Genomic DNA, 14,750 nt, shown 5'->3' with positions numbered 1-14,750 from the left:
GTGCAGGGATCCCACTGAGTAGGCAAGGGACTTTATCGGTATGACTTCTCTAGAATTTTAAAGCCTTTGCCAGCCTTTGGCCCCCAGCAATTCATGGCTTTTAGTCCCCAGATTGGATATGGATGGCTTTTCGTGTATTATAACATAGCAGGTCCTGCTTGTGCAGAAGTTTCCATGCAGCATAGGCTACACACACTTTTCATATACCCATGAAGTGAAGGTGGGCTCATCTGTTGTTCAAAAAAACTGTATATATTGTTTGTGAAATGAAGACTTTGATGTAGAACTGTATTCCAGAAGCAGGTAATCTGTCGAGTGTCGGCTGCAGCAGATCAGAATAGCTGCCTCATGATAACGGCACCTCCAGGAACGTCAGGATTGCTTTCTCTCACTGGTTAGAGGCCGTCCAATGGGTGTTGATACATTATAAATCATTTACACAGTCATTTTGGAATGCAATATCCTCCTTTAAATGCTGGCTTTTCTTCTCCATGGTTATTAGAGCAAATGCAGCAGTAGGCACACAAGGCTGAGGGGGGACCCTAAGCCAGAGAAATTGAAAATTGATCAGGCAGTATGGGGAGGTGTTGTTCCTGGCACCACTGGTTCACCCTGGGACTGTTGATTAGCATTTACTGTCAGTGAAGGCACCTGTGCTGCCTGAAGCCACAGCTCCCTCTGCCCCCTTCTTCTGTTCATCCCAAAACGCGAGCACTTGTGAGAGCAAACAAGAGGGATGAAATTTAATTTCCAATGTGTTCATTGCCACACCAGAGGGAGAAGCGGAGAAAATGCTCCATGACATTAAACAGGACAAGAAATTTTCATCATGTTATTATGTTTCTGTGGTTCCCACCCTGCTGCTGGATTTAACATTTCCTGTAAATATTTCTGTTTCCTCCACTGATGGCATAAATGTCAGCCTTTAAAGGAGAGAGTAATTACCTTCTGACAGTTGATGCCTTTCTGTTTTCAATTGTCCTATTAGTATTATTAGGCGCATCTTGACAAGTTACCCCACGGTTAATTGCAATATGGATTGATGATGGCACTAAGAGCTCTGTCATGTTTATGTAACTGGTTTATGCCATGACAGAAAAGGACTCCACGAGTCAATAAAAATGACTGACTAAAAATGGTGGGTTGTCAAAGGAACTGTCATTAATTTCCCTGTCCTCCTCTTTTGCAGCACTGGCTAGAAGATCTGACAAGCGCGCAGAGGACGGTGACTAAGGACCTTGCTGCGAGAGGACCTGCATAACTGCAACTCCTTCTCATCATTTTTGAGCTTGTGGGCTCCAAATCACAGCTGATGACTGTCCCTCAGGAGGTCGGAATACAAGGCTTAACAGCAAGCCTGTGTGTTTGCTGAGGGGGGGTGGGGTGTGCCCCTAGCTTGTATGTTGGTCATCTCCACTCTCTCTTGCTCACAGGGACCATGTGGTTTTCTCCAAGGAGAAATTGTTTCCCTTTCCAGAACTGGCATGGTGCCTACAGATACACAAATTTCAGACTGTCTTTATGGCTTTTAAGTTTTTGTTGGTGCTTTTCGGGCATGACAGGTCAAAACTACCACCCCACTGTGAATACACAGTACGGAAAACTCAGAGGGGTGAGGGTGCCGTTGCCTAGTGAGATTCTGGGACCGGTCGACCAATATCTGGGGGTCCCATATGCTGCCTCCCCCGTGGGAGAGAAACGTTTCATGCCCCCTGAGCCTCCTTCTTCCTGGTCTGGAATCAAGAACGCCACCCACTTTGCTCCTGTCTGCCCCCAAAATATTCACAATGCTGTGCCAGAGATCATGATGCCAATATGGTTCACCTTCAACCTGGATATAGTTACCACATACATACAAGATCAACACGAGGATTGTCTTTACCTAAACATCTATGTTCCAACAGAGGATGGTGAGTGTGTCGAGTATGAAACCAAAACTCTCCCTCTCCTTTCTCCTGTCTTTGCTTCCCCCTCCTTCTGTCCTTTCTCTTAAAACTTTGTGCCACTTTTGTTTTATGCGAGGAGCATGACTTATTGTCTGGTGCATGCAGTGTCCGTGTCCATCATCTCAACCTTTCATCTCCGTTAGATCTTTCATTTAGTCTGTCATCAACTCTCCCCATCCATGCCACTGTTAGAGGTTTCCTCTTTTGATGATTAAATGACTTCTCAATATGAAACAGCACATAAGTAAAATGAAATCATACAAAACACAGATTGGAAATACTTGGTGCACCTTCCCTCACTGTCTTGACTGCTCTGGGGTTATTAGCTATAGTAGCCTGCCTCATAAGTGAATGATTTCCTATAGGGTTGGTGAAATATTCTGTCTGGTTCATGAGAGGCCTGTGGCATCAGCCTGACCTATGTAAGACCCTTTACTCTCCATTCTTTATTCAGTTTTTGCTGCACAAAGAGCAGCATAACAGCAAATTTGTATAAAAAAAAAAAAACAAATGTATTTGACCATTGGGAGACTGACAGTGCTAAAGGTTTTGGATTTTGATACTTTAAATGGCCCCCATTATTCACCATTTAACGGAGAGCCACACAGGAAAGTGGGCTTGAAATGTTAAGTTCATGAAATGGGCAACTTTAAATAACAATTTTTTATTCTTAGAATGTGACCTGAAAACTTTGCAAATTCCAGCCTCCCTGTCTTCTGTGTGGCTGTAATGGGTCTTAAATAGAAGTGCATGTGAATATGGGCTTCTCGTGTCCCGAGGTGCAGCAAATTCATTCCACCATTTTGGAATATTTCTGCAGAAACACCCCAGATACTTGTCAACAGGTCCTCTGTTGTTCTTGATGTTGCTGAAGACTGGGTGGGTGATAGGGTGGGAAGGGAAGGCGGGAGAAGATGGGGTCTGACTCAGTCTGAGCTGTTGCATGTCACGTGGGATCTTTACCAGAGCTCGCTGTTATTTTGTAGTTTTTCCATTCATTTTACAGTCAAAAGAATATCCAAGGAATGTGCGAGGAAACCCAACAAGAAAATATGTAGAAAAGGAGGTATGTAAAAAAAAAAAAAAAAATAATGCCAACACCGAATGAGAGAGGAGGAACTGAGAGAGTGAAAGAGTGAAGAGAATGATGGGTGCTGCCTTCCAAAGCTGCCAGTATCACCATCCACCAACTCCAAATTCAAAGTGCTAATTGGGATGAACGTGGGACTTGTGACTCAGATCAACCTTGACATAAGTGGGAGAGATGAGTGAGAGGTTGCTGCATGTGTTTGCATGCTGTAATGTGCTTCGGCTGGGAGAATATGAGTCAAGGAGCAAGAAAGCAGGTCATGGAATAAATAATGGAGCTTTGTTGGATGACAGATTGTGATATCTGATATCATTTTTTACAACATTGTATGGTTTTTTTTTTAATGTAACTGTTTTACAAACACAGCTGCTGATTAAATCAGAGGCCTGAGTGCTACTTTGATTTTTCTTTAATATTATGCAGTGATATTTGATTTGGAAAGCAAAGAAATTCCTAGATCTGTCAGCAGACTTTGGCTGCACTTAAGATTTATTGAGAGTAACTGTGAAATACAGTACCTGAAAGCATCAGCACTGATTTAATTTCCCCAAAAATAAAAAATAAAAAAATAGAAGGCCACCTGTGTCCTCAGTTTATCATTCACAAATTGCACAGATTGGATGTGGTGAGGCTTTTGCTGATAGCTTTCAACCATCCATGGGCCAGTTATTCACACAGCCTGGCGAAGCAAAGTCCATTTCATTAGCAGCAGCTAAAATATCGCTGCTGTAACCATGAGGGCTAATATTCTTTGCGTGCCTAAAGGCAACTCTAGCCTTAGGATTTTGATTCTGCGCATATCTCACACCACAGTAAAGCTTCGCTTTCTGTTGGTACACCTTTGCTGTTGATTTCCACAGAGGCAGGAGGCAACAATTGCCCTCGCTATGTGAACTCGTACATCCTGCTTCGGTAAACCAATTTTGTTAGAGACAGACTGGCCCTTCAGGCACTTCTGCTTCTGAATTAGTCCCAGATGTGGAATATACACAGAAATATCTATTTAATATTCCCCTTCCAGTTGGATTTTTTCAATTATCTTCCCCATATTTGGTAATGAGAAAATATTTTATCATAATTTTCACGTGTTGGTTTTCTGACATGTTACTGTGCAGAGGTGACAGCGTAGTTTTTCTCTTGCTGTTTGCAAAGTTTCTAATTTTTCATTTATTGCCAAGTTGCCCCTGTAACCTTCCTTTATTTTTTAAAGTGATCATCTTGGTTTATGTTGTATTAAATATGCAAATGAAGACTAATTTATCTTTGTACAATGTGTGAGGCAACCTTTAAAGCAATCTTTGTGTTTGGTCAAATATTTCCAACGTGGCAGTGATAATCTTTTTAAAAGGAGTCAGAAAAACCAGCATTTGAATTCATAATTTCCCTCATCAAATATTGAATATTCCCATTTAGTTTCACTGAGTACATCTGTTTCATAATATTAAATATATATGCATATGTAATATCAAATGTATGTTTGTGTGTGTGGCGATATCCCACATATAGGCAGGTGATATATTAAAAGAAACATCATAAAGTTTGGAAAGAAAATACAGAAATAGATATAATACTAAAATGATTACTAGATGAAGAAATATGCCATACAGTACGGTGCCAATGTCGCGCTGAAAGAGACCACTTTCATCAGGAAAGAAAAGACCAATCAGAGAATAAGAGAGCATTCACATCCAGAAGACAAATGGAACCAAACCACACTAGTAAAGCATCTCCCACGGTCTAACACAGACCTCAGTCTGTTGGGAAGAAGGATTTCCTTTTAATTTGTCACCTATCTGTATAAGCAACACACACGCATGTGTAAAAATGTTTGTTCTCAGAGTTTCCAAACTCTCCCATACATCCCTGTTAATGCAGCAGAGTCATACACACTGTGCACATTTAAACATAACATTCCCAATGTTGTTTTTTTTTTTATTTCAGTGTGATTGATTTTCAGAAGGAAAATGGTGTATGTATTGATGACGTTCTTGTTTGATTGTTGCTAAGCAGCAGTTTGTAGTTGTAGCAGAAGCAGAGTAAATGTTCTAACATGACAAACCTTTTCAGCAGTGCACATACATGATCACTGCAAGGTTCTTATGAACAGTATTGTAAAGTATTATGTTTTACATAATATGGTTCATTTACATAAGCTTAAGGACATCAGTGTTTGGTTGATTATTTCTCCCCACTTGTTGTCAAATTAAACATTGTTAGGAAGCCTGTTTAGTTACCTTGACAAGAGGTATAATGTGCACATTCCAACATTTTGGGCAAACTTTGGGTTTCATTAAAGCACAAAATTGTTGTAGTTGTACTTCAGACTACTATGTGAAGTAATCACTATTGAGAAATAAAAATGAATATAAATAAATACATAAATACATGAATAAATATCTAATGCTAATAACAAGAACACAAATTATTAGTCAAGATAATAACAGGAACATTTTATTAATTCATTTAATAGTTTAAATGTACTTAATTTCTTATTTTTGAGTAGGAAGAAGGTTTTGTTGGAATATATGTTGGTATGTGCCTGACCGGATTCCTGAGGTGTCTGGTTTTATTTGAAGTAAGTCAAAAACAGGTTCCAGATGTCATTGAAAGCAGAAGTATTATTCTGGTGAATAACTGTCATTTTCTCCAGTGTGATGTGTTTCATGAGAAGGTTGGTTCAGAGACCGAGATGCAAAGATTTCTTAGCTTTAGAGAGGATAAGTATGTATGAGCTTGCATTCCCATTTAGTTGTTGGAAGTGTTGTTGCAATGCCTGAGTTGGATGTGAGGTTATAAAGTTTACATATTCACTTATTCGAGTCATCAATTTGATTTTTTTTTTTTTCTATTCCTTTAAGAGGTTGTAATGGATTGTTAGTGATATTTATCTTGGATTTGATTATAGAGTTTAATTTCAGGTAATGAAAAAATAGTCCTTTGCCAACTCCAAATTTCTAGACCAGTGCATTAGATGATCTAAATTGATTGCTGAAATAAGCGACAGAGGTGAGTAATTCCCTTTCGGGAAGGAGACAGGGTGCTTGTACAGCCGAAAACCTGGATTGTGCCAAATTAGGGTGTTGGAGTGTAAAAGGCAATTTTATCATTTTGTTTACTTTCCATCAGGCTTTCAGAGTTCAATTGATTGTGTTAATTTTGTGGTAATTTATTTTCTTGAATGAACTGGGTAAGAAAAGGCTAAGTTGAGAGTAAAGTATCATTGCATTGGTTTTACCTGAATCCATGAGTTGTTGTGAATGTCATCTCCATTTCATTAGGTATTATATTTGGTTTGCGAAGTAGTTATGACAGAAACCGGGTTTCTGTTTTTGTAAAATTGTCATGGATATTTTGGGCTTTTTATTCTTCCAGTAATTGGAAGTGCAGTAATTGATTTGAAGCAGTTGTCTGTAGGAGTTGATGGGAGTACTGAGATCTGAAAGTTTCATTTTGATTGTAGATATTCTGCTAATGAGTGAAAGTGGAAGGTTTGTTCATCCTTTAAGGTAATTTTCGATCATGTTTAACAGAGGGCTACCATAAAAAATATTATTGCTTAAATATCTGTTGCCAGTGTTTAGTGGAGGAGGGTTATTTTGAGCTGCAGAATCTCATGCTCCTTCAGAAAGTATTGTGGATTTTCCCCAGCTTATTGTATAGTTGGATAAAATCCATTAATAATCCAAAAGTTCCTTGAAGAAAGGTATAAGAGTCCTGAAAATGTAATGTATATTTCATAGTAAGCACTTTTGCAGGCAGCCTTCCCTTTCAAAATCCCAATTTGGGGGAGACGATGTACAGAAGCTGTAGGTACTCCACAACCTGATGTTGCAATAGCACAGATGAGGGCAGTCTGACTGGTCAGAGCTGTTTTAGCAAAATAAGGAGGGCCTACTTGATTTTAAGCAGGTGGTCATAATATCACTGATCAGCAGGGAACTGTGCAAGGAAACCATTTGATTCTTTGATATCAAAGAGGAGGTTCATTGTCTGCCATTAGCCTGAAGGAAAGCCTTTAAAATGTTCAGTACTGCCCTAAAAAAGATTAAAGAAAGGCTAAGCTTTAAAAAAAAAAAAAAAAAAAAAAAAATTAAAGATGCATAATACATATAAATTTATTTCACTACCATCGTAAATTGTTTTTATTTAGAGAAAAGGTTATGCACTTCATCCTCACAAAGCAGATTCAGCAGAACAACTGTTTTCATTCATGAACAGTTTTAGGCTTAAACTGGCCATGGTGTTATTTATAGAGACAGTGGCTCTTTTTTTTTATTTTACCAGGTTACAGTAGGATCATCTATTTAAAATGTCCAGGTGGGTTGTGTTTGAGGTCATGAGGAGGTGATCTGATATGCTGCATCAGCATTGTAGCCCACTATTCTCTCCCTGTCAAGTGGCCTAACAGCAAGTTTAAGGAGAACAAAGTGGTGACAGAGCTGCAGACAGCGGGCCTTGGTTATTTCACTCACTCATTTTCTCTAAGTTAAAGTGAATGGAGTGAAGAGAAGGGTAATGATGTGCAGGGACTCGAGTAAGGACAGCCTCAAACAGCTAGATTGGTTTGAAATGGGTAAATTTTTTTGAGAGGACAAACCCAGATGAGGTCAGTCTTTATATTTGTAAGAGGTTTAGATTGTTAAATTGATTGAGAAACTTTTAAGGGAGATCAGTAAAATCACATCCTTTTGATGAGACCCTCTCTGCGACGGTATTCTGGCAATAAATGCAGTCAGTGTGCTGTGTGCTGCCTGTTTACATAATAAGCACATTAATATGTCCCTTTCGCTGCTTGTAACCTGCCTGTAAAATCTGTCCTCATAGTCCTTCACACTGGTCTCTCTGTATTACACTGCATCTGAGAGACACTCTAAGATCGACCTCCCTGACTGCTAAATTCATCCCTCATCATGAGTCTATTTGAGATAAGTGCAGCAAAATCTGTTGTACGTTTTGGCTTGATTTGAACCACTCAGCTATCATTCCCATGCAGCCTTCGCAGGCAGCCGACTGCCATGTGCTCTGCTGCTCAGTGCCATCGCTGAACACTCCCATCACTTGGCAAACCTGTAGATTAACTAACCCACTAGAAACACTGGACATCCTCCCCGCCCCCCTCTTACCACGAGACCTGTATATGTTAGAAAGGTGAGGAAAAACTACTGAAGTATCTCAATCTAATACTGTCTGAGGACCATGATCAGTCAGTAACAAAGCATGCTAATCCCATTGGTTGGACATCTCAGCCCTGTCTCAGCAAAGGAGGGGCCACTCCCCGAGTACTGCGGAGGAAATCTGTACGCCATGCAGACAGGGCCGAAAACTTTCCAAGAAAACAAGAAGAAAAGATGTGTTGTGTGATTTGAAAACAAAGCAAATCCTGCTGCACCAACACCAACAACAACAACAACAACTGTTTGTTTAAAGAAAAATAATTGCATGCCTATTATCTAGTACAATTATCTATCTAGACCAATTTAAGACTACGGCGAGTTAGGACTGGAGCCAGTCAGCAGATCTAATCTTAGTGACTTGAGATGCAAGACGTGACCAAAGCAGGAAGTTTCTATTCAACTATTCAGAGGGCTCCCGCTGCTGTGCCATCCAGCTTCCACAGTCTCTTCAGTCAGTGTGTTCTTTTCTTTGTTTATACCAAATTAAAGGGAATAGCAGACATAGCCTGTGGAGTCCTAAAGCCTATTTAGAGAGAAAGACACAATTATAAGCTAATCTCTTGTTAGCATATACCTAGCTTCTTCAGCCCCTGAAATCATCCCTTTGGTTGAGTGACTTACTCCTAATGATGTCTGTGTGAGGGCATAAAAAGCTGCCCCTAAAAATTTTAGCCTGTCATATTAGGTGTCCCAAAAAATTAACATTGCTTTGACACACGTCATACATTTGTATTAATGCACCTGTCAGTGCGTTTGTAGAGATAAAGAAGTTAAAGGTACCCTGTGGACTTCTCCTGTCAGCATGCATTCCTCTAAAAAATCTCTCAGCTTCTATCTTTGAGAGTTGAGAAACACTTTTTTTTTCTGTTCCTGAAACATGTGCAAATCAGTTCTGAAAATATTTTAAAAATCATTTATTGTTTGGAACTACAGCAGCTGTGCTTTAGCCTTTATCTTGTTGCAGTTTTTACTTTCCTCTCCATTCAGCGACAAAGTACACATACAGAAAGCTTGGTGATGTTTTATGTCTTTTTTTTTGTTCTTTTTCTTTTCTTTTTTGTTTTCTATTTCTTTGGGAGCAGCTGAAGCACAGTGTGAGTTTTGGCTGTCCTTTACTGCAGGATTACAGCCTCCTTAACCTTTTAGCTGCATTCTCCATCATTCTCTCTCATGTGTCCCTCCCAAGCTGTTCCTTAACCTCTGCACTGGGAAACAGATTGAGAGAGATAGAGACAGACAGACAGAGAGAAGAAAGAAGAGAGAAAGACTCAAAACTCAAGACGAATCTGGGCACTCTGAAAGAGACAAATGGCCACCTGAGGATTAGAGACTGAATATAACTGCTCTAAATTGTCAAGGCTGCTACATTTCACATTTTACTAAGTCCCTTTCCACATCCTGACCTTTCCGATATTTAACTCCAAGGCCCATCTTTTGTCAGTGAACCTTTTTCCTGCAAAAGGGAAGGCAGTTAACATTCAGCCTTTCCACGACGTATTGAGTGAATTGTGGATTCAGTCAAGAAGTCTCTAGAGTCTGAAAGCTCTGTATGTATCTATGCGAGTTTGGGGTCACATGTGTGTGCACGCTTTGGTTTATTCACGTGAAATTACGGCCACTAGAATATATCATGTGTTTGAAAATTCCTCCCGCTGAAATGTTACATTTCAATACCTTTTATGTAACAAGTGTGCCCATCTAATGTGGCTTTTTTGACCTCATTTGACAGATGTGACAGGTTTCTATTTTGCCTGTCACTAAACAAGAATAATTGCTGTTATTCCAGAAACCACCTGTTTAGCTGGAATGCAAATTTTGACTCTTGAAGGCCGGCGATGACAAATATATACGTGTATATGAGAATAACACAGCATCCATTTTAAAGATGTAATTTTAGTTTAAGGAGACGCTCCTTCATGTTGCCGTCACATCAAAGGATTCATGGTCAAATATAGGTTTGCTTGAGTTGCTTGAGTCAGATATACAGATGTCACATGTCTTCAGTTCCTGTTATGGATGCAGCGTTTGATCCATACACACATGCAGACTCGCAGACAGCAAAATTCAAAGTGACAGAGGTTCCCTGTTGACACCTGCCATCTAATCTATGCCTGTCTAAAGCTCTATCACTCAATAAACCTGTTGTTTAGCCACGTCGATAACACAGCGCATGCAAGAGTAGGTGCAGCTGCTGGTTCTGCGCTTTGCAGTTTATTTTCGCTTTGCTTCTTCTGAGACCAACATGAAACTATGCAGACAAATCAGAAATGTGCTCGGCCAAAATGCAAAGCTATGGATATTTCCAGTCTGTAGAAATATAAAACAATGCATTTATATCAGCATGGGAATCTAGGAATACACCCTGTTGTTATTATCAACAGGTATTTGTTGTTTCTTTGGAATTCCCTATTAAAACAAATATTTACTGCATTACAACTATTTTTGTATTATTTTGAAATATGAATTCAAAGTGCTGTTCATTTCTAAATGATTCTTTGTAAATCTGCTTTTTAAATTTATGTTACAAATTGGTAACATGTTTTGGCAAATGACGTGGGATAAGGCAGGCCTAAATGACCAATGAGCAATCATTAGGCGGGAGGCAGGGTACAACCTGGACAGGTCACCAGTTCATCACAGGGCCAACTCTACATACAAAAAAGTTCCATTAGATTTTTTTATACAAGTACTGTGGAATGACAGATTTGCACTCAAAAAAAAAAAAAAAAAATAGTACAGATCTCATTTAAAAACCCCATGAAATTTTAATGGTACAAACTATTCTTAAACATAACTAATCAATAATAACACTGAAATTATTTATGGTCAGACTTTTATACTGTAAGTTAATATATATAATAATAATAATTATTATTATACATAATATTGAAAGGTATTGTGTCCTAATATATATGCACATCTGAATACATTTAAATTGTGTAAATATGGTAAAATAAGCATTTCTATGTGCCTTTTTTTTTTAATGTTATTGGATCTGATTTTATTATTTCTGATTTTACACATACACACACATATATATATATATATATGTGTGTGTGTATGTGTAAAATCAGAAATAATAAAATCAGATCCAATATATATATATATATATATATATATATATATATATATATATATATATATATATATATATATATATATATATATATAAATATATACACACGCACAATGTACTTTTTCATTTTAGAGCATTTATCATGCAACAAGCTTTTACAGTTGTATTAGCATATGCAAACTATAAACATGCAGACGCGTGTCAAAATCCTCGCCTTTACATCCACTACCCTCTTATTACCAGCTGAATGTGATGCATTTATGCTTTGGTTTTCATTGTCACATGATTGTGTTTGCATCTGAAGCTGACATTGTATGCTGTATTCTTTATCCTGCATTATTCATTATGATACAAAACCAATGAACGAACTGACCAAGGTCACTGAACTTACCATGGAATAAAAGGAAAGTCAAAAGGGTTCCCACTTCAGAGAATAAACGTACTCAGTAAATGTCGTGACACTCAGCCCTTTTACATTATGCATCACATTTTATTGCATCTACAGTATCAATTAAGGAAAAAAGGCAGAAGAGAAGGGAGGATAGGAGGGAGGAGATAGTCAGTAGTGAGCAGATGGATTCATGCACGCATCAGGATAAACCATATGCATACATGCAACATACAGTATACACTACATGATACTTACAAGATTGACAGTGTTTAAAATGGAAGGAGACAGTGTTCGAGGTGTTTATTACAGAGCTGCTTAGTGGGTATGTGCCATGCTCATAAGGTAACTTGTGTAAGAAAAAGCAGAGCAGCAGGGCAGAAAACTCTGCTGATAGTCAATTAAATTATTCTACTGAACAGCCTCATTTGTAGTTATTGGGATGATCCCTACTGATCATGAATCTTTGGGCTATTAAGGTCTCGAAGAATAAGTTAATAATTTGCTTCAGGGTGGTAAGAGGAACAATTTAATGTCTAACATGGCTGGAGACCACAGTATGCCTGGAAAGAAAAGAAACTTGTTAATTGTCTTTTAATTGAAGCCAGTAGCTGTGACTTTTTGCTTCAGACAGGGGTCAAACCCATCTCGGCTGATAAAACATTATTCCAAGAAGACTTCTCATCCCCTTGTAATAATGGCTGGATTAGTAAATTCCATGTCACTTGGCCCCGTTCTGATTTGTTATTGATTCATATTCGTACTGACCGAATGATTGCACAGGAGGAAAAGTCACCAGCAGCATTACGATCTACTGTATTGAGCACTGTTCAAGAGGAAAATCTGACCTGACAGGGCGCTAGATAAAAGGTTATTCTCCTAAAATAGCATATTTCTTCCTGGTTTTATCAGAAAACAACAGATTGTTGAACAAATGGATTGATAGATAGATCAGCTTAGTAACTGACTGGTATTGATATATTTAAGTGTTTATAGATTGCTGGTAAGCAACAACAACAAAAAAATCCTCATCAGTTTTGAATACTACTGTGTCACGGTGGATAAGGAAAGGATGTGCACATGACACTGGTGAACGTAACAACCCTGTGGGGGTAATTCTTTATGCCACTGTAACATATAATGAGAAAAACATATTACACATGGTTCAGCACAAGAAGACACACACAAATAACTGCACACATCACTGATTAGATGCAATCTTGAGATTTATTTAGATATTTGTACCTAAGGAATTCGCTGCCCTACATGCACACACGCAATTTGAAGCCCCCTTTTCAACAGACTTGTGCTTATTTACCATTTAAAAGAATTTGCCTGCAGTTTTTTTTTTCTTTTTTTTTTTTTTTTGTCTTTAAACAGAAATCCAACTTGTAAAATGATGTTTTACGAGTTATGTTTTCCAGTGATAATAAGAGTTTCTCTAAAGTCTGGTTAAAATGCACAGTTTTCCTTCAAAGGCCAATCTAAAAACCCAGAATTGTATTCTTTAACAGTTCATTTCTGAAGAACTCCCTAAGCAATAGGATTAGCTTGTTTTTTCTTGTTGTTTTTTTTTTTCCTTTTTTTTTTTTTTTTCTTCTGATAAATCTCTAAGGGTTTTTCTGAAAATGTCAGTGTTGTATGACTCTGCTTCTAATGTGCTGCAGTAACAGTGGAATTTTGTTTTGAGTTTATTTCTGCAAACAGTGTTTTTTTCCCCCTTTTTTTAGACTCAGTGTAGGTTTTTGATTATGTATTCTATTAGTATGATTTATGTGTCTGTGATAAGTGTGCTGTGCACAAAAAACTAAAAAGGGAAATTTTGTTGTGGGAATGCAGTTAAATGAACATTGTTTTATCTACGTGTGGTTTTAATTACTGCTGTCACTGAAATGCCTCTTTTACCATCTGTTTTTGCCAAACGTTGCTATTTTGAATTTCCCTGTGCCTCTCTATGTCTCTCCCTGCTTCAATAACAGGCGCCCATGCAAAAAAACAGGGCGAGGATTTAGGGGATAACGACGGTGATGAAGACGAAGGTATTTTCCATGGTGAACAAAGATCCTGCATGATTTCCTTCTAAAAATGTCACTGTTTTATGATCGTTTATGGATTATGTTTGATTTTTCTTTTTCTTTCCTGATTTCAAATGCCATCACCAAGCATCCCTATCTCATCACAATCTGCAGAGCAGTGTGGCCATAAAGAGAGCATGTGTGTGAATGTGACGGCTCTTCTTCCTTTTTTCCTATAAGCACCTAAATTCCAAGCCAGATGAGGTCTAGTAGCTGTCCAGATAACCAACCTCAACCAAGCCCAGATTGACTCGTTTTATTATCTCACAAAGTGACTGGAGACACTGTTATTACAAGAGTTGGGGGCAGTGGTTGAAGCCGCTTCTTAAGGAGTGGCCAGCAGCGGTGTTGGTGGCGATAATGGCAGAGGGAAAGAGAAGCAGCAGTGTAATATTAAATTGTTCGCCAGGTCTGCCTGCAGATTTAGATGAGGAGCGGCAGTTCAGGAGAGCTGCTGAAGAGGATTAGAGACGAGAGGTGTAGAAAATGGGAAGTTGCTGCTCAGCAATCGCATTGTTCACTCTCCATATTTATCTTGGGATATTCCTGGCTCAGGGTGGATCTCTGCCGAGATTAGAATGAGAGACGGTTCTTGTGCTGCAACAGAAACGGCTTAAGTCTCTGAATCTAAATCAAACCCTTGATATTGCCTCGCCCATGCCTCCTTTCGCCACTGTAGGGCAGGTGATGCAAGCATGATGTCAGGTATCAAGGTAAAGCCCTTGATTTAAACCCCATTTGTTTATTATAGATTGGATTTTTCTATCACGTGTATGAGACTTAACTGTGCATCTGGGAAAAGCTGTTTTGGGTGCACAGCACATGTTTAGAGCATATTGGATTTCCATTTAGAAGGCAAACTTAAGCACCATAGTAAATTTCCATATCCTTTCCCTTATTTGATTTTGCTGTTGTGATCATGTGTTCACGGTCGGTCCCATGTTTGTTAAAAGCTCACAACTTTACTGTGTTTTACTGGGAAGAAGCTACATTATAACTAG

At 38.6% G+C, this 14,750-nt stretch overlaps 1 protein-coding gene across 8 annotated transcripts in view; it reads left to right on the top strand.

Annotated features, from left to right (window-relative positions):
* Positions 1-1,438: 1,438 nt before the first annotated feature.
* Positions 1,439-14,750, top strand: part of nlgn3a (neuroligin 3a) — a gene marked incomplete at both ends in the record, with an annotated part of 106,439 nt that continues 93,127 nt past the window's right edge. For 2 of the 8 annotated variants that reach the window (XM_079249958.1, XM_079249956.1), the window contains one exon: positions 1,577-1,916. In XM_079249958.1, coding sequence (XP_079106084.1) covers positions 1,706-1,916 — 211 coding nt within the window. Of the gene's footprint in view, positions 1,917-2,952; positions 3,013-13,653; positions 13,726-14,750 lie in introns of all 8 variants that reach the window. The other 6 variants (XM_079249951.1, XM_079249954.1, XM_079249953.1 and 3 more) reach the window with 6 other exon arrangements.

Source organism: Telmatherina bonti, assembly GCF_933228915.1.
Source record: "Telmatherina bonti genome assembly, chromosome: 12".
In the NCBI taxonomy this organism is placed as follows: Eukaryota; Metazoa; Chordata; class Actinopteri; order Atheriniformes; family Telmatherinidae; genus Telmatherina; species Telmatherina bonti.
This window is presented reverse-complemented; position numbering and strand designations above follow the sequence as displayed.